The sequence below is a fragment of the Pygoscelis adeliae genome, unplaced genomic scaffold, assembly GCF_000699105.1.
Source record: "Pygoscelis adeliae isolate BGI_AS28 unplaced genomic scaffold, ASM69910v1 Scaffold318, whole genome shotgun sequence".
Taxonomy (NCBI): Eukaryota; Metazoa; Chordata; class Aves; order Sphenisciformes; family Spheniscidae; genus Pygoscelis; species Pygoscelis adeliae.
Window position 1 is genome coordinate 3,149,023 of NW_008825430.1, and position 25,428 is coordinate 3,174,450.

Sequence of the window (25,428 nt, forward strand, 5' to 3'; positions counted from 1 at the left end):
TGGGCTACGAGTTGGACAGAAGTGGTGGTAACTGCACAGGTAAAGATAATTTTGAACCACAGGCTTTTCAATTTTCTGTTAGTGTCGTGGTCAGCTCCTTAGGAAATTCTTTTAAAAAGCTATACAAATCAGACTGGATATAGGAAAATATAGACTTCCCTACTGTATAACACAGGATTCTCCTCCTCGCCTTTTCTACGCTCCTGTTTCCCCTTCTTTGCCCACCTCTGATATCCCATTGGCTTAAGAGAAGAAGGAGAAAAACAGAGCGGAGATGTGTTGTGCCTTGTAGTTTCCATTCACAGTACTGGATGGTAAGCTGTGACCTTGCTGTGTATTTTTCCCTTAAGTGTTCTTTTTAGTACTTTATGTGCATTTTAGTTCATAGATTGGTTTTCCCGGAAAAACATCTCCCCACCCCCATGAAATGATGAATTCATCTCAGACTGCTGCTCCTCTAAAAGTGTGTATGGGGTTTTTTTTAGAGTTTCCTGGAGAGCAGTATCTCATAAGTAATGCATTTGTGGTGGTCAGCATATGGTACCTGATATATCGATGGTTTGCACTGTCCTGGAGTATTTGCTTACCACGTGCTGTTTTTTCTTGCAGATGTTAATGAATGTGCGGATCCCACAACCTGCATTAGTGGCACGTGTGTCAATACTGCTGGTAGCTACACCTGTGAGTGCCCTCCTGATTTCGAGCTGAATCCCACCCGAGTTGGATGCGTTGGTAAGGGACCACTCCTTATGTTATTTACAAGTGAGGTTGCATAGAGGGGCTGCAAGGCTAACTGCTTAGGAATAAAGTCCCAGGTCATGGAAAAGGACTGGAACAGGCTCTCCAGCTCCCACCCCACTGCCCAGAAGACAACTTCCCCATTAGAAGTTGTAATAGTGCAGCGGGAGTATGTCCAGAGTGATGTAGCAGCATGCCAGCAGTGCCCAGCTGCCAGAACCAACCCCTTGGGGCTTGTTACAGCTGTCCACAATTTACAGCAGGCATGAGACAATTTTAAATTTCAACAAGCTTAAACCAACATCCAGCTGGCCCCAAGGTGGCAGGCGAATGAAGTTGCGGCATAAAGCCACCCATGCTCTTGGAGCATTGAGCGCAGCTTGGCTAGGTGCGGCTTCATGACCAATGGAAGTGCTCTTGTATTAGGCTCCAACTGCTTAGTAATCCTCTGATATTTTTTGGCTTTTGTTGGTTTAAGAGGGCGTAGGGACGCTCCTCAAATTCAAATGTATTTGCAATTCCTGACATTTAGTAGATGCTTTCATGCTTGTTAACCTCAAGGAGAGGAGAAAGCAGTGGGTTTCTGGAACTGGAAGGATGTATAAATGCGGGTGAAAATGTGAATCAAAATGAGAAAAGGCCTGCCTGAACTGCCCTTGGTCATGCTGAATAAATTCCCTACTGCGTGAGAAGTCCAGCAAAGCCAAGGGGTGGGGCACCACCCTCCTATCTAAGTGGGAAAAGCTGGGCCCTCCTGGACAGCACGAGTTACTTTCTTTGGCTGTCCTACAAGAAATGAGTCATCTGAAGGTATCCCTCATCCTGAGGTGATGTGTTGTGTTTTCCCCTCTCGTTAAGATGTGTTTGTCATTATGTGCCTTCTGCATAGATACACGATCTGGCAACTGTTACCTGGACATTAAAACTCGTGGAGATAACGGTGGCACCTTCTGCAGCAATGAGATCGGAGTGGGTGTTTCCAAGGCCTCCTGTTGCTGCTCCCTGGGCAAAGCTTGGGGAGTTCCCTGTGAACATTGCCCACTTGTGAACACAAGTAAGTCAGCTTTCCTGGGTTAAACACAACAATACAATGCATTTGTTGGATTTTTTTCGAATTTAGCCAGGTAACTAATATACCGGTGTAATCATTTATTGTGTACATGCAGGGGACAGGTTTCCACCAGTCTTAACCAAAAACTTTACTAGTCTTTCAAAAAGATTGTTTAGTCAGAATATTATTATCACTTCTGAGCAAGTTTGCTGTTACACAAAAAATTACGTTATGAAATGGAACAGCAGTTGGATGTTACAGAGTAAAACCTAATGTTCATATATGGTTATTTTATTACTTTACATTTAAATTACCTGTAATAATCTGATTAATTTTCAAAAATAATTGTGCTGAAAAAGTTTCTGCTATTTTAAGTTCATAAATCTATTTTGTTTTCAGCTGAGTATAAGGTTCTTTGCCCTGGAGGGGAAGGATTCCGACCAAACCCTATTACAGTTATATTAGAGGGTAATGTTTACATTTTCCTATATTTACACATCTAAAATTAAGAAACTCTTCAGTGAGTGTTGTTTTTCATGGAAGAGCATGAATGAAATGTTTGTCGTTTTGTTTGAACAGATATTGATGAATGTCAAGAACTGCCTGGACTTTGCCAAGGAGGAAAATGTATTAATACATTTGGTAGCTTCCAGTGTCAGTGTCCATCAGGGTACTATTTGAATGAGGAGACTCGAGTGTGCGATGGTACGTAGCCTTCACTTAACTAGTCTTCTGCTTTCATCCTTAGAAAATGATGACAGATCAACACGCAGAAGAATTAATCTGTCCTTGAAAAGGAACATAACCAGACCAAGCAGTGTAAAGCTTAAGGGTGGGAAAATTGGACCAAGTTGAAGTCTTGCATTGAGAGAGAGAAAATTCCTTCTTGACCGTGTTGAAATATATGGAAATTTTTGATTGAAATAATCAGATTTTCATCCAAACCAGAAAACGAAACAAATTTTCTTTAAGTAAAACATAATTTACTAACCAGCTATAAAAAATAGCTGTTTGGTAATGGGTAATGAATAAGCAGTCAGGTAAAGAGCAAACTTGCCCCCAAACGAGTCTGCTGGGCTGGTTACAGTGTGTCCATGCCTTTTTTTCCACTGCTTATTTTCTCTCCTGCTGATCTCAATCTCCAATTGAAAATACTGGCTGTACTGCAAAACGTTTTCCTTCCCGTAGCACAGTCAGTAGTACATGTTCTTCACATTACATTAAACTGTCAGGTTGTACTGGATACAAAACTTGAAGCAACCCATCAAGTCCTTAAATTTCCCATTGCCCAGGCTGTCTTCAGCCTTCCAGACTGTTAATAATGTTAATATAGTGCCTATGATGTACCGAGCACTGCAGAAATACAAAAGGTTCAGGTCCTAAATTAAGGCTGAACCGAAGTGCTTCATCCATACTGTGCTTACGTAGCTCAAGAAATGTTAAAGAGGAATCTACCTCTATATTTTTCCTTAGTGGTGTGTCAAAGATACTTCAAAATGGTAAGGCTAGTGAAATCCTTTTGAACTTTTAGGAACTGCGGTGTTTTGGGGGAGGTGTTGTGTTTGGGTTTGGTTGGGGTTTTTTAAACAAAGGTTAAAGTCTCCTGATGAAGTAAGCATGACATCTTGTGTTGGGAAAGTTGCTGACTTTCCCCAGTCAAACAGACCCGAACCATCCGATCAGTCTGTTTTAGCATCATTTCTTATTGGGATGGGCACTCCCCAGGGAACAGCTTTGGTTCTTGTCCAGATCTGGGAATCCAGAATGGATGAGATCCTCAAATACGGTTTTTGTGCAACAGGTGCAAAGACCAAATTGCTGTCTCTGAGCTGCCTAGACGTATCAGAGATCCCGTCTTTGTATCACAGCCAGGCTTTCCATGGCCACCTGTGCCACTACTTCCTTCTCTGTGTGGACTTCGCTCCACCATGACCTCGCTCAGAGCCCCTTCAGCTCTCCTTCACCAGTACCTTCCTACCTCAGGTGTTACTGAGACATTTTCGTTCTCAAAAGCACAATGAGAGCGCTTCTGTGGCCACTCACTGTTTTTTTTGTTCTCTTCTAGATGTGAATGAGTGTGATACGCCTGGCATTTGTGGACCTGGCACATGTTACAATACTGTTGGGAACTACACCTGCATCTGTCCTCCTGATTACATGCAAGTCAATGGAGGAAACAACTGCATGGGTAGGGGTTGGGGTTTTTTTTAAAGCTTTATCTTAGTGCTTTGGGCCAGGGCTTTACCGGGCACAAATCAGAACTATTTCTCTGAATTTAGTTATACAAGAATTAACTAAATGAAAGATCAAGCTTCTTTCATTAATTTTATTAAATAAAGGCAGATCGCTTTTAATACAGATCTTGCAGTACCTCATCAGAATTTCTCCTTTAATTTGATATTTTCTGTGTTCATCCCTTCCAAGTTTCACTTCAGCTTTAAAAGCTTCTACATGTGAAACACTACTGAAACTACTCAGACTTCACAGAATGAAGTCACAAGCCATGTACAGTTCTTAGGGGGAACCATAAACAAACTGATGTTTTTTCAGTGTTGGGCAAAAGGCCAACATTAAATCCTTTGATGAGTCTGATCAGTGTTACAGCCGTGTTTGTTGCTCTTGAATATTTGTATTGCAAACACTTTTTCATACTTCTAGAGTAATCCTCTAGGGATGAGCTGTTCTGTAGTATTCTACAGTGCTGCAGCGTCTACTTGGCAGGGGTTTCAAAAGTACATATTTGAAGCAGGTATCTCCTAAACCCTTCAGGTACATCATCTTCCATAAGAGTTGCTAATGCATTGGCCTGGGTTTTTCTTCATTTTCACAGATATGAGAAGAAGTCTGTGTTACAGAAATTACTATGCTGACAATCAAACCTGTGATGGTGAGCTGCTCTTTAATATGACCAAGAAAATGTGCTGCTGTTCCTACAACATTGGACGTGCGTGGAATAAGCCTTGTGAACAGTGTCCTATCCCGAGCACTGGTACGTTTTTGCATTGCAAAGCTATTTGAAAGCCTTGGTAACATCGTAATTACTATTAGTGGATGTAACATTGTTAGAGATGCTATGTCTTTGTTTGCTCTTGTGTGTCTAAGATGAAGGGATTAATTACTTTTTTGGCCTGGAGGTGATCAGCCCTAGTCACAATGAAGGCATGTGTGGAGTGGTTTGTGTTCATGCTGCTGGGCCATGCCTCCTTTGTGACAGTTTCCCTGTCTGGGAGACTTCATGCTCTATATTGGTTAATCTGTCTCTCTGCAAATGCTTGTTGATCCAGTGTTGGGGCACTGACCGAGGTTTTATTGGCATTGCTCCAACAACTATGGTGTCTGCTGTGCCGTGCCTCAACTGCTGATTGCCACAAAGGGCCTTTGTGGTAGCCATGGGTTTACAGAGGTATCTTGGTCTCCTCTGAGAATGACCTGTATCAGGCAGCTAAATGTAAGCTGCAGGAGTTTCTGGGCTAATTGTATGGGCATACAGGACTCCTCCACACTGGGTAAGACTCTGCAGAGTCAAGCCCAGGACATCCCGCTCTGGTTTGAGGTTGTTTGCTTCAAGAACAAACTTCCTAGACACTTACTTGAATAACTTCCGACTTACAGTTCAGGTTTTTAAAAGTCAGGTCTGGACTGCAATGCACAGACATAAGCATATGCAAAGCAAAATCAGCATGTGATCCCAAGCCCTCCACATCTTTTTATTTACTAATTTCAATGGCCTTTGAATGAGAACCCAAGGCCTCATCTAAGCACATCACATGGTGGGCCTCGGGGAAGGGTCTGCATACCTCTGTGTGCCCTGCAGGTGCTGAAAGAGTAGAAGAAGAATTTTCTTGGGCAAAGGATGTAATGAATTTTTGACTGTAGATTAATTCCAAATACTAGAATCGCTGCTTTGTTTTCCTGTTGCAGATGAATTCTCCACACTCTGTGGAAGTCAAAGGCCTGGCTTCTTCATTGACATTTATACAGGATTACCAGTTGGTGAGTTGCAGTTTCTGTTTTGAACTAAATTCCATGCTACCCCTGCCCAGGGAAGAGGGAAGGTTTGTTTTCCCAATTATTTTTTTTCGTGGGAGGAATAACAACTGAACAGTGTAATGGAGTTCAACCCTACGTTTAAGTCTGAGCCTGCAAGCTTTCTGCCTAGCTCCTCCTAGCTGGCAGCAGTGATAGTTGCTGCTTGTAATCAAGGCGACATAAAGCTCCAAAGAAACTGTAATCAGGCCTACATGAGCAGGGCACAGATATCGAGAATAAGAGGTCTGGGAGTAAGGCCAACCAGCATTTGGTCTGAGAGGAATTAAGAGTCTTTCCTTCAGACTAAAGCAGAGATTTAATCTGACATTTCACATCAGTCCCCCTGTGTATTGGTTTGACACAAAAATCCTTTTTTCTGCTCAGCTGGAATATTTCTCACATATGTTATTGTGTGTAACATTTGAATCATGAGTAACAAATTGCAAAACAAAAAGAGGGAGAGAATGAGGAATTCTAAGACAAGGAGTTGAGTAAATCCCTAGCGGGACTCCCTTTTGTTTTTATTCACACACAAATGCAAATAAGAAGCAGATAATGTGCTCTGTAACAAACAGAGGCAGCATATAGGCAGTAATCAGGTGCTTTAGCATTAAGTTGTTGCTGTGATGCAGTGTTCAGCTAGTTAGATGGAAATATTTCTAGTAAAGTGGGTAATGTAATTCTTAAAGAAGTTACAGAAATGTACAGTATTTATTACTTACCAGGTCATTTCTTAGAAGCAAAGTTCCCCCTTCTAGCTATTAGAATTAGCCCAAATTGTCTACTTGAGCTAATTGGGCCGTTCATCAGCAGGGAGACCCTGGATCATGCTAACATGCATAGGTAAAAGCTGCATCTGTAGCGGTTGAGGTGCGTGCCAGGAGCGTTGCGGCACTCTGTCTGCCCTGCCACAGAGCAATGCACGTTCAGGAGCCAGCTTGAAACAGAAGGGCCGTCCCACAGAGGCCACCAGTACATCCCAGTGCACGCAGCACTGCGGCGAGACTGATGCACACACAGCTTTACACTGTGAGAATCGCAGGCTCTCCCTGCCGCTTTGGGATCTTGGCAGGTCCCGCTAGGTTGTAGCACTCAACCTGCTGCTTTTGCGCAGCAGCCGCTCGTGTCCCCTACATCTGTAGGCACAAGACATGGGAACGAGGTAGCGCCCGCTCTGCAGAGACAGTGCTCTGTGTACCCTGTAATATTTGGTTACAGTCCGTACATGATGTTACAGTTCTGTTTGGATTACAGTTCTGTACATTTAGCCAGGGTGGTTGTTTCAGAGGCAGAAGTAGTTCTGCTTTTACTCATCCCTTACATAATCAGAGGACTCAAAATTACAGAATCTAATATAGGAAATAAAGAGTTTGATCCAGCAGCAAAATAAAAAAAATAATGTATTATCTGATAGAAACTCAACGTTTCAATGACAATTTCCCACCATGTTCTTTGTCTCGTGTACATCAGTGCATGTGGCAATTTTTACTAAGGGGAGAGGCTTTGGGGGAATCTCTGCACTCTTTCATGTTGCCAGAATATTAAAGATGTGTAGCTTAAGGACCCAATAGGCAAGACACATATAATTGTAATAGCAGCTGGGTTTTTTTCTGCCAAAATCGGTTACTTAACTCAGGTGTATATAGAACATTGGCAAACCCCGGCTGCCTGGCTTAATCAGTCTATTTAATAGCATGTTGGCAGCCAGATGTTACCTGGCATTGGCACTTTCAAACTGTTACATAAAAACATGAAAGTCTTTTCAGATTAACAAGGGTAAAACTGTGCAAAACTAATTCTGACAAGTGTTTGCCTTCAGTCATGCTCTCCTGTATTAAACCAAAGACAGTTACATTCTCTCAGTTTGGCTCTTCCCAGTAACTCCACTGTAACACTCAGAAAGATGAGGAGGTTCATCAGGGCTGTGGGCGGGAGACATGAAGAAGGACGTGTGCTACCGTCTGCGTTCCTGTGTGGCAGGATATATCTTGGCTACAGTGAAGAGTCAGAACCTGAGGAAGAGGAAATATCTACATTTCCACAGTCTGGAATGACTCACTGTCTATTGCAGTTGGGAACATTCTGATGTTCACATTATACGTTTGATAATTCTCTTAAGCATAAATGCATAAGGACATACTCTGTAGCAGAAGATTTCATGAAGTGCTGTTTACAAGTATTTAAAAAAAATTTCTTCTTGCAGATATTGATGAATGCAGAGAGATTCCTGGAGTGTGTGAAAATGGGATCTGTATAAACATGGTCGGCAGCTTCCGATGCGAGTGTCCTGTGGGTTTCTTCTACAATGACAAGCTACTGATCTGCGAAGGTAGAGTGCTGATCTCATTCAGAGAACTGGGATTTCACCAGCTGACAATTCAGACACTGGCAAATCTGATGTACTTGCAAGTCATCCTTAATGAGGGGAAAATACTGGTAGCAGTGTAATAAGTCTATGTTAATTAAGACATTTTGAATTCTTTTGCATAGACGATACCAGATTTTCCATCAGACATCTAAGGCCGTGAAGGAGCATGAGTCAGCAGTCATGGGAAGAAACATTGTTTTTCACATTTGACAGTAAAGCCAAGAAAAGAGTAGTCTTGAGTCAGATCATGAGCACCATTTTTTTAATTCCAAAATATTTTTTTCTAATGGCACAAAGATTTCTGTAAATAATATAACACATGATAATTTTTTTACAATTTAAGCATTTCCTAACATTGCATTAGTCAGTCTAATGGAGAAACTGAAGAAAGCAGCATGAGTTGCTGTCGTTCTCTGGTGTGGGTTGACTGCTGACAACATGGGTGCTGCAAGCAAGGCATCGAGAGCTTCAAGTAAAAGCATCTTCTGTATGCTGCTTCTAACTGAAACTCAGTTGCATTTCTAGGGAAATAAAATTCTCTTTTTGCAGCGGCTTAAGTAAGGAAAATTGGTCAAAATTTTTCTGCCTGAAATTTTGTGGTGGTGTTTACATTGAAAGCTACTCAGATCCAACAGGGATCTTGATGCTGTATTATGATCAAGGGAGATCCTCATAGTTTCCAGTGGAGATCTACGCAGACACAGCAGCTTACTTATTCTGATCACAGTCTTAAGACCGAAATCCACCCAAGTGAAGTGTTGCATCAGGTCTTTCTATGCGCCCTCCAACACCTTCAGAAAACCATTATATAAATTCTCTAAATAGGAATGAATTTTACAAATGGAGCATATGGGTTTGGGATCATTTCAGGGAGATACCTAAATGTGACCAAATAATTACTTTCACCAATATACTTATTTTTTCAGAATTAGCAAGAAATTCCTGTATTTGGGTAAGGTTACTCTTTACACTAAAAACAAAGTGGTTTCGACATCTTTCTAGTGCCAGCTTACCATAACAATCCAATTCCTTTTTTGTATTGACAGATATTGATGAATGCCAAAATGGACCAGTGTGTCAGCAAAATGCAGAATGTGTCAACACAGCTGGTAGCTACCGTTGTGACTGTAAACCTGGCTACAGGTTCACATCAACTGGCCGCTGCACTGGTGAGTACTTCCGGCTCGTTTGTGTGAGAGTCTGCAAAAAGTAGTAGATTTTAAAAGAAGTCTGAAAAAGCAAATCTCCTCTTCAGAAAGATGGTATACCAGGAGGAGATCTGGGCTCCAAGAACCCTCCTCTTAAAGCCTTTTAGGGCATCGCATAAACATCCTGGTAATTCCCAGAAGACTAATGGGCCCATCCCACAGCGGCATAAATGAGAGTTAATCACCTGAGTAGGTGTTTGTCTTCCACTTTATCCCACCAACAGCAAACATTTTTCTTTAGCCCATGTCGTGTCTAGGGAGGGAAGACCAATTGATTCCCTACCTTTGGACTAACTATTTTCTGACACTAAAAATTCAGTTGCGGCCCTGACAGGGACCTTCCTCTGCATAAATTCTTTGATTTTCACTGTAATTTGCTCAGTGTGTTTTAGCAATTTATTTGCCACTTGTATTTTTATGAATAAATCACTGCTTGCTGGGGTCTCTTCTGATAAGGTGGACTTATCTGCTAGGCCATGTACAATAACTAACTTAAAAAGCATATTGTTAAACTTCCTAACTTTTCTGTGGATTTAAACGGGCCCCTGAACACTATTTTTAAATACTCACTGAGTGGGACTGCAGTTCTTTCATCTATTTGCTCTTTCTTCTAATATTGTAGTCCAGAGAGGCATTCATGTTATCTTGATTACTTGAAGAATTGCAGAGATTTTAAAGACTGCTGTGAGCCAAGCAGCTGTAAATATTATATACATTTCTGAATAAAATAATAATTACAACGGAAACTGGTAACATTTTCCTTGGGTTTTTGCTTCCGAGTACTTGAGTTTTAGGAAGTGTACTTTTCCCTGCAGTGCAGTTTTTTATTGTTTCATGTGACCCTTAAGGGAAAAGGGTGTAGGGGCAAGCAGAACACTACTATGAGAACTAAAACTTTGTTTTGTTAAGCTATACAGTGGCACGTGTAAATATTCAATATGTTCCTAATGTAATTGTTGTTGTTATGGGTTTGTTACCGCAGTACAGGAAGAGCCAGGGAAGGTTCTGATATGGGTTACAATACCCAACATGAATTGGCGCAAACAGTAATGCTTCCCTGTATTTTGCTCTTATTTTACATTTATTGAAAATAAAGTTACACAATCAGAGTCAAAATAAAAGTGGTTGATAAAGTACTTGATCCAGCAAAGGAAGGAAATTCCCAACCACTCTGCTGCGAGCAGAGTGCTAAGCACCTTGCAGTATGGGATCAGTCATGCTACTGCATGGAAAATGATCGCATCCCGTTAGTTCGTATGCTATTGAATCAAAACTGATGTATCACAGCCACTGGTGCTATGAGTACTGCATTTATCCTGCTATCAAAATAGCATTCTTCTGGTGCTATCTATTGTGGTATAATAAATAATTTTTCATATAAACTCATTTTTGGCACTTAAGACAATTCTGCCTCCCAAATTTTTAAAAAGTTACAATGTTCTCTGTTTACCCCCAAAGAAGTGACTTTTCCCTGGGACTTGAACTCACTATTCATTTGCTCACAGAGCACCAGAGAGAGTCATAGTTTTTTCTTTCGTCTCTACTCTCCTGAGCTGAGAAGATTAGGAGTCCTTAAGGCAGCATGTTATCCAGCATTGGTTTCCTTTCTGCCTCCTTTAGACTCTAGTTAGCAGCAGTATCATTAATTGCATTGGTCCTCAGTGAACACCCATCCAAAGTTACTAATGGCCCCCGCTGGCGTACAGTGATCCTGGGAACGGGGGCTATTGGGACTGTCCGTGTGCTAAGTAGAGTGTAGAGAAGAGGCAGTAGAGGCACGAAAACAAGATTTAGTACATGAAGTTCTTTGCAATTAGGAAGAACTTGACTCTTAGTTTTGCAGTGAACTGGGGATGGTTTGGTAGGAAACTGCATCTGCTTTGCTTAGGTTTCATGTAAATGAAAATTACTGAACGCTAAAATCTAATCGATTCTAATACAAGCTTATGGCAGCACCTCAGTTCTCGTGTTTTGGAGCTGCAGCAGACAAAACGCCGGGAAGCGTATTGAGTCAAACCAGCTCTTGCTGGTGATGAGGTCAACAGAAAGACTTCATTTGATTCATGTTTCTGATTTGTTATGGAAAAAAATGTGCTGGACAGCAAACATTTTGTTCTTCGACATTTTGCTTCACTTACTATTGATAAAATCCTGGATTCTGCCTGAAAGCATTTGTAACAAGAGTAGCAGGAAGCAGTCAGCTGTTGAACTAGTGTAATAGATGCCCTGCTATCGTAAGGCGGCATGTCACACGCTGGCAGGATAGCTTTCCCCATCTCTCTCTGCAGAATTATGCAGTTGAGTGTTTGCTGCTGTTGGCAAAATATTTTCTGACTCCATATAGCAGTAACTTCTTGCTGTTTGAGCTTTGTCTGGTTTACAGGATCATCACATTGCATGAGGCATGGATGCTACAACACATATGTATACACGTACCCGTTTTATCTCTACACAATGAGTAGATAAATCTACAATGCATTTTGTGTCTCTGTAAGCCTTGTGAGAAAAGCGTGGGATTCATCTCCCTTTCCGTTTTGTGTGATTTCTGTGAGTTAATCAAGCGATTTGTGCTATAATCAAACATCGCTAAAAGCAAGTAGTTGCTTTCATGAGAAGGATACAAACTGTGATTTATATGTGGCTTTCATATCTGCTGCATAGTCAATGTAGAGCACTCGGAAATCTCCCCATACGATTTCATGTCATTAATTCAGCTTTTCAAAGCCATGGCGATATGCTTTCCCTCCAGCAAGAATTTGTGTTTGTTAAATATAATTTTTACACTAAATTTTTTTCAGCTCCACAAATGTTGGAAAAGGTAAGCTACAAGCAAATAGCCCCTTTTCTGAGATTTACTTAGTAATGCTTTTGTCATTAACAAATTAAAAAATACTGTTTTAAATTAGGGCCGTGCACTGGATTCTATCTATCATGGTTGCTGCTAATGCATCTTTCCAGCCCTGTAGTTTAGAGGCCTTAACTTTCACTGTGCCTCTTTGTTTTCAGATCGGAATGAATGTCAAGAAATTCCTAATATCTGCAGCCACGGGCAGTGTATTGACACCGTTGGAAGTTTCTATTGCATTTGTCACAATGGATTCAAGACCAATGATGACAGAACAATGTGTATAGGCAAGTGGATCAAATTAAGCTGTACTTAGGCTTCTATTAAGATAGTTATTAAGTCTATCCTCTCTGTCATAAGGAGTTGCATTGCAAGAATTGAGATTGTGAGCCATTTACCACCAGGCAAAGGTGCAAAACCACCATAGCTGGCAATTAGGAAGCTGATAACGAGTGAACATCTCGCTACAGTAGAGTAAACTTTTAAAAATACATAGCCTCTCTAATGAACTGCTAATGCTTTTGTTTTTCAGGAAAATGTTCCATTCTTCTTAGAATTTTCTGAAGCATTTTGTCTCATTTATTCCTTTAGGCAAGAAATTTAACAGATTAGTATTGCAGTGCAGCAGCTGTATACAGCCTACTTGTTAACAGAGTAAGTGAAGGGTAGATTTCTTGCCAGAAAAGTGGCCTTTTCAGAAACAGTCGACAGTCTTCATAAAGAAGGAAATTCTGTATTTAACCTGTTCGCAGCTGTTAGTATAGTGTCTGTTGTCTGAGCAAGATGAGGACATTTCAGAAAGCTTATTATTAAAGATAGCTTAGAATTCCTTTGGGAAGGGTGAGATAGGAGCAACAGTAAGATAAATGGTTGTTGAACCCTCGATTATTTTTGTAGGTGTTAATATCAAGTGTATAAACCTGTGTAAAATCTTCTTTTGGGGAGATACGACAATCTTTTTCCCTTCTATTCACTCTGTTGGCAGTGGATTCTTTCTCTTGCCTGTGGGATAGCTACAGGCTTTCCTTTCCCCATCAGTGATTTAAATTCTTGCTGCTTGCTTTTTCTCCTTTGTAGATATTAACGAATGTGAGAGAGACGCCTGTGGCAACGGAACCTGCAGAAACACCATTGGCTCTTTCAACTGCCGCTGCAATTTAGGGTTCATCCTCTCACACAACAATGACTGCATAGGTAAGGAGTGCTGAGACCGGTTACGTGTTTCTAAGACTTTCTACTTCTGATGAAAGTACCATTAGTACCATCTTCTCTATTGAGTTAGGATCGCACCTTGCATGGTCTGCGTGATTAAAGACAAAACCTAATTTCTGCAGTGTGAAAAAGCCTCTTTGATTATGCACTCCTCACTTTTCCATAGCCACTTAAATGTTTGCATGTGATATATACCATTCCTTTTTTTACTCTTGCTTTGACAATTTTACAACGTAGACCAATATTGGTATTTTCCCCTCACTTGCTTTTGAAACAGGGGATTATTTATGTATTATCAGTTACTGTGCCAATGTAGTGGAAACAGAAATCTCACCTACCCAATTCACTTGTCACAGGTGTTTGTTATATATCTTTCAATGTTATTTTTATTAGATGTGGACGAGTGTGCAAGTGGAAATGGAATGCTCTGCAGGAACGGTCAGTGTGTGAACACGATCGGGTCCTTCCAGTGTCTTTGCAACGATGGCTATGAGGTGGCTCTGGATGGAAGGACTTGCGTTGGTGAGTGCTTTCTTTTAGGGTAGAAAAAGAGTGCAGCAAACCTTGAGGAGATATTCTTAGTAAAATGGTAGAAGAGGTCAGAGAGAACTGTCACACTGTTGTCGTTGTACCTAGCAGAAGAAAACAGTGACACGAGGAAGAGGACTCTTCTCCTGCTCCTGGGATGTTCCACCGTCAGTTTGATGGAATCAACATTAAAGCAGCCTCAGCCGCGGGTTTATTGAGATAACAGCAATTATCTCAAATAAATTGTCTTTCTTTTCTTTTAGATGTCAATGAATGTGCACTGGAGCCTGGAAAATGTTCACCAGGCACATGTCAGAACTTGGATGGGTCATTCAGATGTATCTGTCCTCCTGGCTATGTCCTGCAGAATGACAAATGTGAAGGTGTGTATAGAACAATCCTTCCGTCCTGTTTCCTAGCTACTCACAGTTGTTACCACTTCCCTCTGCATCTAAACATGAGTAATGTTTAGTCTTTTGTGGCAGTGTACAGTTCTGAACTGTAGCCACTAGTAAGTCACTCACTTCCCAGAAAAAGTTTCACCAACTTTCGTTTGAACCACAACTACGTGGTCTGATCCCAAGAAAAATCTAATCCCAGGCTGTTTGGTTGATGGCACATTGCCGAGGTTTGCCCACTGCATGAGGATTTGAAAACTAATCCTAGATTTTGCACCCGGATTTCTTGTTCCTCTTTCTGTCTGTTCCTTTTTGTTTGACCTTTTTGTTTTTCAAATCTGTTAGATATCAGTGATGATGTAAGGTTACGTTTTATGTAGTACAGCTGCCAGTGTAGACATTTTTATTTCTCATCTCTTTAATTACTTTTCTTACAGACATTGATGAGTGTGTGGAACAACCAGAAATTTGTGCCCTGGGCACATGCAGCAACACTCCAGGCAGTTTCAAATGTCTGTGTCCAGAAGGCTTTGTGTTGTCTTCCACAGGAAGGCGATGCCAAGGTAAGTTCTTTCCTATTTTCTGGCATTTCAAAATTTGTTTGCTGTTTTATAAAAAGTCTTATTAGCTGCCTGTTTCTAAAATAATGAGGAGACTCTGGACTCAAACAGTGTTTTTGACAAGGAAAACATGATAATTCTGTAGTTGGGGCCAGGTTCTGTCTTGCCCTAACATCTGTTTGTCATTAAAGAGAACATCGCAATAAAAGGGGTGAAGATAATGTTAAATGCACCAGGTTAAGTGAGGAAATTATTGCAGTTGCCCTGCAGCCCTTTCTTGCACCCCTGGAATAAACGTTGAGGCTACCGGGACTCCGTATAGACTGTGATATGTCTGACACGGAGACGGAGCGTGAACACAGGCAGGACACTACTGCAATGCACTGCTAAAGGCAGCATTTCCAGGAATAAGGCTGCTCTTAGCACTTATCAAATTCTCCATAACACTTGTTACATGCTATTCCTCTCCACAGATGTGTGGGTGGAAAAAAGATTGATGGAAAAAATTTGCAAAGAGTGTTGTGTGGACAATAAGTACCTATCTGCTTAGAAAAGCCTGAAGCGTCTTTTGGCTTCTAGATTATCGCATACGCTGTTCAGAGCCTAAACATGGCCACTAAGACAGATATCAGATGCTAAAAGCTGAACATCTAGTCATGAAAAGCCACAGGTTAGTTTATTTTGTGGATAAAGAACAAGCACAGCAAATTAGGGAGTGAGTTATTTTAAAGACTTTGGAAATTATTAAATAGATACATCATTAAATGTGCTATACACAGTGTGCACAGTGGGAACCACTGATGAGTAAGACCTTTATAAGGACCTCTGTAGTTATGCTTGGCACAGAACGGTGATGCTTGTTGACACCATAGTGAGTTCTTCACTTCACAGTGGGCTAAATGAAACTGTGGTTTTGGTAAAAAACCTGCAGTAAACGTTCATCCAAGTCTCCAAACCACCATGCAGTTTGGCACAGTTACTTCACTCAACTTCAAGAAAGCAGCACGGCTGTTTTAGCTGTGCTTTTGTAGCTTATATAAATGAGGTTTCTTCAGTCTGAGGGTATTGTTCTCTTCAGGTAAGGAAAAAAAAATCACAAAACCCGACAAGAAACACAATCATAAAAAAGAATGCAGCCTAATCTTCTCCTTTATAAAAACGGACCACTGTTTCACACATAATGTCAGAGGAAAATGCACGCTTGTGTGTTTGAACTTCAAGTGTGCTTTTCCCCATCCCCTGAAGACGACTGGTTTTTTTCAAGTATCTCAGGCCAAACAAAGTTTTGTTTAAAACTTCCCATTACTGAGGACTTTTGTAAAATCTGGACGTTGCCCAGCATTGATGCTGCAGCCGAAAAACTGGATGAGCAGCTGCTTCCACAACTGCCCTGTTGCTGTCCCCTTGCCAACGCAGGGAGCTGCCAGCTCTCTGCCTGCTGGATGCTTGTGGTCTGTGATCTCAGCTCTGCTCCAGCATCCTGGTTACCCAGCTTAAGGGAGCAAAACATAGTGCCACTGAGCCGGTTTTGTTTGTTTGTGTGTACCTCAGGGAAAAGAATGAGGAAGGAAAGTGCTATTGAAAATTGCCTATCATTTTAACGCTGCGCAGTGTTATCATTGCAAGTTGATGAAAATCTCTTGACTCAAGTGATTCTTACTAATAATGGAATATGCATAAATTAAGCCAATATTCAGTTTTTACAAAGAGGGGTGAGGATAAGAGGGGAGTACAGCCCTTCCATCTCTGCTGGACAAAAGAGAAAAACCCCCCCTTTTTCACGACTGAAGTAGGACACTCTATCCCATAGCTCTCCTTTACTGCGGTAGAGAGCTCCCCTCCCTCTTCAGATCTTCCCCAGTCAGAGACAATGATGGGGAAGATAGACTCAGATGGAAGTTGGGTGTTTTGTTGGGGGGGCCTCCTGTAATTTTGCGGTTAACACCTCTGAGTGAAAAATGTGCCAAAGTAACCCTAACTGCTCCTAACAAGTTTTCCTCTATGCAGATCTTAGAGTAAGTTACTGCTTTACCAAATTTGAAGATGGAAAATGTTCTGTGCCGAAGTCCCGAAACCACTCCAAACAAGAGTGTTGCTGCGCCTTGAAGGGACAGGGATGGGGAGATCCCTGTGAACTCTGCCCAGAGGAAGCAGATGGTGCGTACTGACTAGGTTACCTTACTGTCATGATAGCCTCTCAGAACTGAAAGATTGTGATTCTTATAAGAAGGAATTAGGAAAAATAATTTTCTGGAGGTGTTTAACCCTAACAATTGTCATTGCTCTCTGGAAAGTAGATGCCATTGCGGTCTCAAAAACCATATTGTTTGCATAGTCCAGTCTCAAACATATTCCTTGTTTGCTTGTAGGGTTGTTCGTATGATTATGTGCCAAGTATTTTGCTCTGGAGGTGTCACATACTGAAAGTGGAAAGTAGTAGGTCCTTGTTAGGCTCCGAGTGGAAATACCTGCAAGACACAAATGGAATTCATCTAATTGTAAATAAGTGTAAGAAGGGCCGCCATAAGCATGAAATCTAGTTTAAAAAAAAAAAAAAAAGTCGAACTAGATCCGCATCTGAATCACCCTGTTACATTTTGTTATTAAAAAAAAATCTAAATCTGCAGTCTTATCAATATGAATGACTTGCAAAAATAGCAGGGAATGACAAAACACAGGCCTTGATGAAGGAAAGCCTCCCTGGACTGCTGCTAAAGAAACGCTTTCCTTTGTCAGTATCCTCTGTAAGACTGAGTAAGTAGGCATCAAGCAAGTCAGCAGGCCTTTGTACCATCATGGTGCAATTCGCCGAACGGACTTTAATTCATGCTGACAAATGTGGTTAACAGCATTACTGGTTTCAGCAATGCATTAATACAGTTCATTTCATTAATAAGTCATGTAGATGTTTTGCAGACAATCCTCACAAAAGCCAAGGGAAGAAAAGAGAATCAGATGTGCCAGTTGCAGTATTCCTCCTAGGCTTATTGCCTGGGCATGTTTCATTCCGTTGCCCCGGAGCATTTGAACCAAAGTCAGTTGGAAAAGCATGGTATACGTCACAGCATTTCATTGAAGTGTCAGCACGTATATTTTTTCACAGTCCAAACTGTTCTCAGAGGGTGATATCGAGGCCATTTTTCTCATCTTTAAAAAAGAAAAAGCTTTAAGATATCTGAGTCTGGGAAATTTATGTCTTGACATGTCATGGACAGTGGCATTGTTTCTTTTTTAAAAAAAAAAATATCGGTTGTCATCTCACGCATGTTTCCCATCGTCTGCTATCTGAATGCAGGCCGGTAAGCTCAAGCACGTGTGCCACCTGAGCCTCCTTCTGAAGGCTTGAGCGACAGGCAGGTTTCGGGCTGCCCGGCTGCGCAGGGCTGAGTTTCCCACTCAGAGCCTAGCAGTGTGCCAGACACTTTGCTCCTTTCAGTGCGGGTGTGCATCTGCGTTTAGTTCTATTGTGTTCAACCTCAGCAAAGACCAGCGAATGTATTTCAACTTAAAGAAAGCGTAACATTTGTTATGTCTATGATTGCATTGTACCGCTGCACTGTAAACCTCTTTGCAAAGGAAAAAGTGAAATCTTGTCAAGGGTTCTGTGATGTTCTGAGCACGGTTAGTAGAGAATATGCTCAGCGGCATCTTGAGATGGTTTGAATTACAGTCCTGTGTCCATCCATCTGCTGAAGATACAGTTTAGAGGGGAGAGGTGGATGGTTTCGTTTCGGTTGCAAGACTTGTATTTTTTGTGTGTGTGTCAGACCCAAAACTAGAGGAGTTTCTGAAGCTGAAGGGCCTTTATGATTACGTGCATCCTCGTTGCATTTTGGTCCACCGGAGTGGAAATTTATGATTTCTTATTTATTCTAATGCCAAGAATATACCAGGTGATTTGCACAGGTAAGCAAGTACATGCTTTCTGCAACAAAAAATAGAGAATGGCTTGTTCTCAAAAGGCTTACGTCATCTTTAAATCTTCAAAAAACACACAGAAAACCTTGTGGATTTGGAAACTGAGTGGTGACTTCACTCTAAGCTGAACCCAGAAATTTTACTCTCAGCCTACCTGTAATAAAACTATTACTTACTCTAGAACTAGAGATTGGCGTGCTTTAAGGAGCTACTAACTGGTGACTACAGATTAAATTGTGTCGTCTTCAGAAAATGTAGGAAATCTTTCATTTACAGCAGAAAAGAATGCAGTCGCTAGTATTGATACTTTTAAAATGGAGATACTGCATTAGTTTGTTCCTTAAAGGAAGTTAAACAATAAATAATTATTCACAGGATTTTACATATACGCATACAGGAGATCAGAGGAAATGTGAAGTGAGCATACAGTTTTTACGTGAATGTAAGATTAAATTGTAATTTTATACATTTACATACTATATTTCTGGATCTGATCATGAGGAGGATGAATTGGTATCAGTGGTTACTTGTGTAGCTCGTGGGTAATGCTGATTGCCAAGATAGAATTTAACATACGGTTTGATTTTTGACTTTTATGTTTCGGTTTTTTTTACAGAGGCGTTCAGACAGATTTGTCCGTTTGGAATTGGCATCCTTGTTGGGCCTGGTGACGCAAGACTGGGTAGGTGCCTGAACTGCACGATGCCGTTGTGGCATCGGTACGCCATTTTCTACCCATAAGCCATTCTCCCTTTCAGTTGAGAATAACACCTCTGCAACTGTTTCCAAAAGCCACAAATTGTGGAAACTTCTATACTTCCCCACCCCCCACCCCCCCCGATTATTTATACCGATTTTAAATTCAAGCTTGAATATCTCATATATCAGAAATTAAACTTCTTTTAGAGTAGCCTGTTTGGCTTTTTAATTTATGCTGAGCAGATTTGCTAGGAAACTTATGTAGGATGTAGAGAATGGATCACATAGCATACCTGTCTTTCCTTATACAATATATGTAGCCTGTTTACAGTAAGTGGTTTTAATCCTCCAGAAGTGCAAACCACGGTTTCCCAGATCCCTTCAGTACATTCTGTTCCCTCCCAAGACAAACAGCACTTCAGCCTTATTGGCAAAAGTTTTCATTTAAGGAGCGCTGGATGACTACTGCTTTTCATATCTACTCCTCTCCCTGTAGCCCCAGTTGGAGAGGTTTTTCATCTGACATGTAGAATCGGTTTCTCTTCTGCATTCTGAAAGCTGGCCTGCAAGACAAATTCTGTGCCCTCATCCTAATATATATCAAAATTCAAATATTAGTAATTTTTTGTGATCTCAGGAATATTTCTCACCAGAACAACACTTGTTCTTTGAGAGAACTCTAAAAGCACGTGAAGTCAATTGCACTTACTGTTTTTTTTTGTATTTCTGGTTAAGATGTGGATGAGTGCCTTGATCCAGATAACTGTAAATTTGGGCAGTGTATCAACACAGATGGGTCTTTCCGCTGTGAATGTCCCTATGGTTACATCCTACAAGGAGCTCAATGTGTGGGTAAGTATAGCTGTTTCGTCTTCCATTTTAAAGAATCTCCTGAATTGCTAAGTATGGCATTAAGGGGTAGTGGGGTTATATTATTCTAATGTTGTGGAGTCTCCATCCCCGCTGGTGCTTAAAACCCGCCAGGGCAGGGCCTGGGCAATCTGCTCCAAGTTGGTCCGGCTCTGGCTGAGTGTTTGGCCCAGATAACCGCCAGCGATCCCAAATTATGCTAGGTCTCTGTGACTAATTCAACCACTTAGTTCTTGGATTTTGTATTTTTGTATTTTTTTGGTGGTACACCAACAACGTAGATTTTATACCTTTTTGGTTGAGTATAACCACGTATTCTTGCCTTGATTTAACTGCTTGCAGATACTGATGAATGTGCTGTTGGAAACCCGTGTGGAAATGGAACTTGCAGGAATGTGGTGGGAGGTTTTGAATGCACCTGCGTTGAGGGATTTGAGCCTGGACCGATGATGACCTGTGAAGGTGAGACTCCCATGTGTTAAGGACTGTCGTTGTAGTTGTGTGCTGGAACAGTTTCCCGATTTTGGAAACAACTGAGGGGAGTAAAGCAGCTTAAAAAGACAAATGTGGACATTTGGAACAATGCCTCTTTATCTGAAACAGAAAAATAAGTTCCCCCTTCCTGTATCCACCTTGAACTGTGGTACCTTTCTCTAACTGGAGGTTGGGTGAACAGGCTTTCAGATAGTATCTGCTAAGGGACTGCCCGGAGAGGCGCATGTTGGGGTACGGTCTCTCCAGAACAGTCCCCAGAAATGCTGCTTATTGTGTGTATGGTTTTTGCTTACCTCCTAGACGACCCTTGAGTGAGGAGAGTCGCTGTGGATGATGAAAATAGAAAATGGGCTGCTTGGGTTTGTTAGGGAAGAAACAGGGAACAAACCAGAAAATATAAATACAGTACTAGATGATTACCACGGTACCCCTATGTTGAACATTTTTCATGCTTTGGTCTCTTCATTTCAAAAATAGACACTTGAAAATGCACAGGGAAGGGAAGAGTAAGGAAGATGGGCGTTATAGAAGGGACATGCAGAAAATTAATTAGGCTAGAATTTTTCAGTGTGGAAAACGTGTTTGAAGAGATACTCGATTTAAATTTATAAAGCCACAAGCGGTAAAGGTACCAAAAATAGAGGGAACATGTTAGACAAACCAAAGTAAGCATTTTTGTATGCATAGTACGTACTTAAGTTGTGGAACTCTTTGCTGCAGAATATTAGTGAGGCCACAAGTATAAATTGACGCAGAAAGAGATTCTACAAATTTATGTGGGAATCCGTCAGTGGAAATTAAGCTTGATAGTTTGGTTGTGGCTTTTGGCTGTGGAAGTCCTTAAACTGAGAGGCTGTATCAGGGGAAAGATCTCTGCATGCATGGTATGGTGTTTTTTTAATACTCTTCTCCTCCTGTTACAACTCGAGAGAGGAGAATGTCCTAGGACATTCTGACACTCTCTTCTGACCTGACACTGATGTTCTTAAATTATCTGCCACAATCTATTTGTTTGCAAGCCCATACAAAAGAATGCTTCTATTTTTGCATCAGCTTGCATTAGTTTTATATACAGTTAGAGCTTCATTCACTTCCCTGTGGAATTCGGGTGAAAGCTCAAATTGCAGAGGAGGAGTTAGCAGAGTGCATAAACATCATTATATAGCAGTAATTACTCAAGTAGCCCAGAGCCTGTGTAAAGGCACCTCAAAATAACGTTTCCAGTAAGGCTATTGTTTTATGGAATTCAGTGTATGAAGAAGCTGAATCGGTGCATCTAGAATTTAAAAATAACCAGTCATAAAAACTGAGCCTAGATGTGGAAAAGATACAGTTTTAACTCGGACAGTATTTTGGCAGCACGGATCTGGAAATTATTTCCACTGGCTGCTTGCCGTTGAAGCTATTGAAACTTCAGGTAGCTGTGCAAACATCCTGGCATGTCTGGTGCCTGCTCCTATACAGAAGTCCATAACGAGTAGAACCATGGGTCCCCAACCATTAAATTTTGCCCTCGGTAAACTGGGATCTGTGGTATTGCCCGTACCTAAAAGCTGTGCGCTCAAGTCTGCTGAGTTTTACAAAAGCATCTTTCACTTCCCCCATGGTCTTTGTCGCTCCGAATCCAGATGTCAACGAGTGCATTCAGAACCCCCTGCTCTGCGCTTTCCGCTGCGTGAACACCTTTGGATCCTACGAATGCAAGTGCCCCACGGGGTACGTTCTGCGAGAGGACCGGAGAATGTGCAGAGGTAAAGCTCCTACCAGACTCTTGCAGTTACGAGATAATGATTTCAAGTTCCTGCAGGGGTAGGACTCTGACTCACTGCACTGTTGGGCCAGAGTTTTAATCCCAGGAAGTAACTGAGTCAGAAAGAATTTGGGATGAAATTCTATGGTTTGCATTATGCAGTTGATTGCATTAGCCCTGTCCTGCCTGTAAACTTATACATCTGCATAAAGTGAGGTCATATCAGATGATACGGTTTTGTCTTGCCCTGAAAATGGGCATTTGGGAGAAATCAATTTGCTCTAGGCGAGTATATCTTACGGTTAGTTTAGCACAATAAAAAGTATGTGTAGAGTTTGATTATGATTGAAATTCCAAAGTCAGAATTTACTATTGTGAATTTCCAGGATCGTCTCTCTATATAATGAAGTCTAAACCTTGTGTTTTAGATCAGAATGAGTGTGAAGAAGGAATTCACGACTGTGACTCAAAACAGATGGAGTGCAAAAACCTAATTGGCACCTATATGTGTATCTGTGGACCAGGTTATCAACGGAGACCAGATGGGGAAGGCTGTATAGGTAAGTGACGCTGAAGTGTTGAAGCTGTTGAAACACAGTTCCTCAGCAGAGCTGAAAATTTGGGGTTTAACAAAGTGTTAAGGAACTCGGAGGAAGAATTACCCAACTACCTGTGTAATGGATCTACCGGTGCTATACACACTTTGCTGCGCTGTTCAGGTCTGCGCACGTGTGGGCAGCAAGTAGAAAATCTGGATGTGGCTGTCTTTACTTTGCAGCAGTTTGTACTGCTGCTGCTGAATTACTCTGAGTGAAGAAAGCAGAGAATTGGGCCCATCATTGTGAGCTTGTTTATCTCTGTTAGCATGAGTGAGAGTAGATCTGAATTGTTTTTAAACTCTGGATGGCATTCAGAAGTGCAGCTGTAACTACGAAAAATTTTGAAAACCAGTGAGGAATATATTGCAGAGAAAACGTAGTAACAAAATATATAATACTGTGAGCCAGATGGTCGTCTTTCCTCTGAAAATTGAATAAAAGAGACTTTTTATTTAAAAAAAAAAAAAAAAAAATTATGCAAGTTTGACCAGGCAGAAGGTACAGCTTAAGAACTCCATACAAACTTCTCTAGCCTGCATTAATCCGCTTAATGGACTTGATTTTTGTCATATCATTTCAAAAACACAGATGAGAATGAATGTCAGACCAAACCTGGGATCTGCGAGAATGGCCGTTGTGTAAACACAGTGGGAAGTTACAGGTGTGAATGCAACGAGGGATTCACTGTCAGTGACGCCCAGAACGAATGCCTTGGTAAGTCGCCCGTTGGCACCCTAATGAACTATCACTTTGATAGCAGAAACTGTGGTTGAACTTAAACTTAGAAATGTATAGTGAATAAACGTGCTCGTGGATTTACATGCCTTTGGGAAGGGGCCTCTGTAAGTAGGTGCCCTCCTGCGAGTTCATTCTCCCCGTGCTAACCGCGTGCCTGCTTCAGTCGGTCCGGTTGGGTTGACTTGCTGTGAAAGCTGACTGTTCGGTGGCTTCAGTCAGCCGGGAGTCACTCTGCCTTTTCTTTGGTCCTGATTTTCAGCCGGTCCTTTTCTCTGGGTTCAAACAGAAACATGTATTTTTATAAGTATAATGTAACTTGTCTTCCACCTTTTGCTAAATTTCCTGTCTTCTTTGTTTCCCTTAGACGTCGTGCTCTCTTTCTTACTGCTGGTAGTCTTTCACTCTCAGTTCCACAGTCCCAGGGTGAAGTATGCCCTTTCTTTTATATTTCTGACTAAATTCCTAATATCTCATGACCCTCTGGAGGTCGTCACCATTAGGATTCCCTGTGATGCATAATTTGTCTTCCAGACAACAGAGAGGGCTACTGCTTCACTGAAGTCTTACAAAGTATGTGTCAAATCGGATCAAGCAACAGGAACTCTGTCACCAAGTCTGAATGCTGCTGTGACGGTGGCCGAGGCTGGGGACAAAACTGCGAGGTCTGCCCCTTCCCAGGCACCGTGGCCTTCAAGAAGCTTTGCCCTCATGGCCGAGGATACATGTCTAACGGAGCAGGTACTGACGTTTCTATTAAAGGCCCTCTTACACAATGTCAAATTCAGTGATAAATTAGAAACTCTTTTTTTTTTTTTTTCATATTTGAACACTGTGAGGTCCTAAAAATATTTTGGGTATCAGTTGAAATTTTCTGAGAGTTTTCACGTTGAGAGAGTACAGTCCTTTGGGAGGAGGGTGCACGGCCAAAGGCATCCATCCCAACTTGGCAGATAGTTATTTTGCCTGCTGGTTGACTGACGTGCACTCGAATGGGAATTTGCACTCTCACGTTTGAGTGGGTTGTAGGTACAGATTAAGAGCTATTTGTGTACATGAAAGCAAAGTGATGTTTGATTTATGGGGGCTAATATATGATCAGCTCCGGTTGTTCGCTTCCACTTGAGGCTTGTTCATTGCATTTGAAAGTTAGATTAATGGTCCATTCCGTATTTTTCCACTGAATATTTCTCCTTAATCTGTGCAATATTTCATTATTGAATCTATTGAAGCTGTATAAAATCAGTCCTTGTTCCGTTGTGAGCTAACCCTCATTTAATTGCAGATATTGATGAGTGCAAGGTTATTCATGATGTCTGCCGTAATGGGGAATGCATCAATGAGAGGGGATCTTATCGTTGTCATTGCAACCTTGGCTATACTACAGATATAACTGGCACTCTTTGCATAGGTAGGTTTTTCATT

The 25,428-nt window shown here is 41.4% G+C and overlaps 1 protein-coding gene across 1 annotated transcript in view; it reads left to right on the top strand.

Annotated features, from left to right (window-relative positions):
- The window catches only part of FBN1 (fibrillin 1), a 141,841-nt gene that overhangs the window by 104,576 nt on the left and 11,837 nt on the right, over positions 1 to 25,428 (top strand). Inside the window, exons 34-57 of the mRNA XM_009330946.1 lie at positions 1 to 39; positions 610 to 732; positions 1,628 to 1,792; positions 2,189 to 2,257; positions 2,369 to 2,494; positions 3,855 to 3,977; positions 4,620 to 4,778; positions 5,711 to 5,782; positions 8,022 to 8,147; positions 9,233 to 9,355; positions 12,401 to 12,526; positions 13,317 to 13,433; positions 13,845 to 13,973; positions 14,243 to 14,362; positions 14,815 to 14,940; positions 16,945 to 17,094; positions 19,472 to 19,537; positions 20,290 to 20,406; positions 20,767 to 20,886; positions 22,548 to 22,670; positions 23,098 to 23,229; positions 23,857 to 23,982; positions 24,538 to 24,744; positions 25,289 to 25,414. The exon at positions 1 to 39 is cut by the window's left edge and continues 99 nt beyond it. Coding sequence (XP_009329221.1) covers positions 1 to 39; positions 610 to 732; positions 1,628 to 1,792; positions 2,189 to 2,257; positions 2,369 to 2,494; positions 3,855 to 3,977; positions 4,620 to 4,778; positions 5,711 to 5,782; positions 8,022 to 8,147; positions 9,233 to 9,355; positions 12,401 to 12,526; positions 13,317 to 13,433; positions 13,845 to 13,973; positions 14,243 to 14,362; positions 14,815 to 14,940; positions 16,945 to 17,094; positions 19,472 to 19,537; positions 20,290 to 20,406; positions 20,767 to 20,886; positions 22,548 to 22,670; positions 23,098 to 23,229; positions 23,857 to 23,982; positions 24,538 to 24,744; positions 25,289 to 25,414 — 2,910 coding nt within the window. The remainder of the gene's footprint in view (positions 40 to 609; positions 733 to 1,627; positions 1,793 to 2,188; positions 2,258 to 2,368; positions 2,495 to 3,854; positions 3,978 to 4,619; positions 4,779 to 5,710; positions 5,783 to 8,021; positions 8,148 to 9,232; positions 9,356 to 12,400; positions 12,527 to 13,316; positions 13,434 to 13,844; positions 13,974 to 14,242; positions 14,363 to 14,814; positions 14,941 to 16,944; positions 17,095 to 19,471; positions 19,538 to 20,289; positions 20,407 to 20,766; positions 20,887 to 22,547; positions 22,671 to 23,097; positions 23,230 to 23,856; positions 23,983 to 24,537; positions 24,745 to 25,288; positions 25,415 to 25,428) is intronic.